At 54.8% G+C, this 1,371-nt stretch overlaps 1 protein-coding gene across 1 annotated transcript in view; it reads right to left on the reverse strand.

Moving 5' to 3' along the window:
- LOC108803417 (matrix metalloproteinase-25-like) overlaps positions 1-1,298 on the reverse strand; it is a gene marked incomplete at its 5' end in the record, with an annotated part of 11,477 nt that extends 10,179 nt beyond the window's left edge. The window contains 2 exons of the mRNA XM_018575260.1: positions 198-333; positions 1,166-1,298. Coding sequence (XP_018430762.1) covers positions 198-333; positions 1,166-1,298 — 269 coding nt within the window. The remainder of the gene's footprint in view (positions 1-197; positions 334-1,165) is intronic.
- Between the last annotated feature and the right edge of the window lie 73 nt (positions 1,299-1,371).

Raw genomic sequence — 1,371 nt, forward strand, 5'->3', positions numbered from 1 at the left:
CCCCGGTGACCCCGTACCTCCACCCTCCAGGAATGCCCCCGGTGATCATGTACCTCCACCCTCCAGGAATGCCCCCGGTGACCCCGTACCTCCACCCTCCAGGAATGCCCCCAGTGACCCCGTACCTCCACCCTCCAGGGATGCCCCCGGTGACCCCGTACCTCCACCCTCCAGGGATGCCCCTGGTGACCCCGTACCTCCAGGTCAGATCCTTCTTCTGCCATACTGTCCCACTTGGGACGTAGCGTTTCCTGCGGATCCTTTGGGGCCCCGATAGGAGGACGTCAGGGAGGGAACAGCGAGGCCTCTTCATCATCTCCACCGTCCGATCATCTGGAGGGATCAATATATTTATTGATCAGCTGACCATATATAACAAAGAGCTGAGGGCGGAGCCACAGCGACTGGCGGCCTGCAGAGATTTCCCAGCATGCAGCAAAACTGATGACCCGTTCAAGTGGACCTGTCATCATATAAAGAGTTTCATGTTTAGAGCAGCATGCTGAGTCATGTGACCCCTCCAGGTATTTATTACCCCTCACAGAGGTCACAGGGGGAGGGGGAGACTGAGGAAAGGCTTCCTCCTGCCTTCAATAGGTGAACTACTGTATATTGCGGGTACATAGGACCAGGTGACCTATCGAGGGGGTACATAGGATCAGGTGACCTATCGAGGGGGTACATAGGATCAGGTTACCTATCGTGTGGTTACATAGGATCAGATGACCTATATTGGGGGTACATAGGTTCAGGTGACCTATCGTGGGGGTACATAGGACCAGGTGACCTATCGTGGGGGTACATAGGATCAGGTGACCTATCGTGGGGGTACATAGGATCAGGTGACCTATCGTGGGGTTACATAGGATCAGGTGACCTATATTGGGGGTACACAGGGTCAGGTGACCTATCTTGGGGGTGCACAGGGTCAGGTGACCTATCGTGGGGGTATATAGGATCAGGTGACCTATCGTGGGGGTAAATAGGATCAGGTGACCTATCGTGGGGGTACATAGGATCAGGTGACCTATATTGGGGGTACATAGGATCAGGTGACCTATATTGGGGGTATCAGGCCTCTGTATTGGACACGCCCATATCTGGAGGTGACCCCGTGTCATGTTTGCAGTGGAATTATAAGAGAAGGGGAGGGGCTTGTGATTACCCAGATCTCCCGTCATCTTCAGGCCAGCAAACCTCTGCATGGTCTTCACAGCTTCTCGGAGGCTCTCCAGGGTCTGTTGCTGGGCAGAATACGGGTCCGGAGGGGGTAGGTAGCCATACCGGGTCAGCCAGTCCTGTAGGGATCAACAGAGACAATGACAGGTCCACTTTAGGAAGCCGGATTTCCTTCCACCACCCTCCACATGT

Source organism: Nanorana parkeri, unplaced genomic scaffold (genome assembly GCF_000935625.1).
Source record: "Nanorana parkeri isolate BGI_ZX_2015 unplaced genomic scaffold, ASM93562v1 scaffold3708, whole genome shotgun sequence".
Taxonomy (NCBI): Eukaryota; Metazoa; Chordata; class Amphibia; order Anura; family Dicroglossidae; genus Nanorana; species Nanorana parkeri.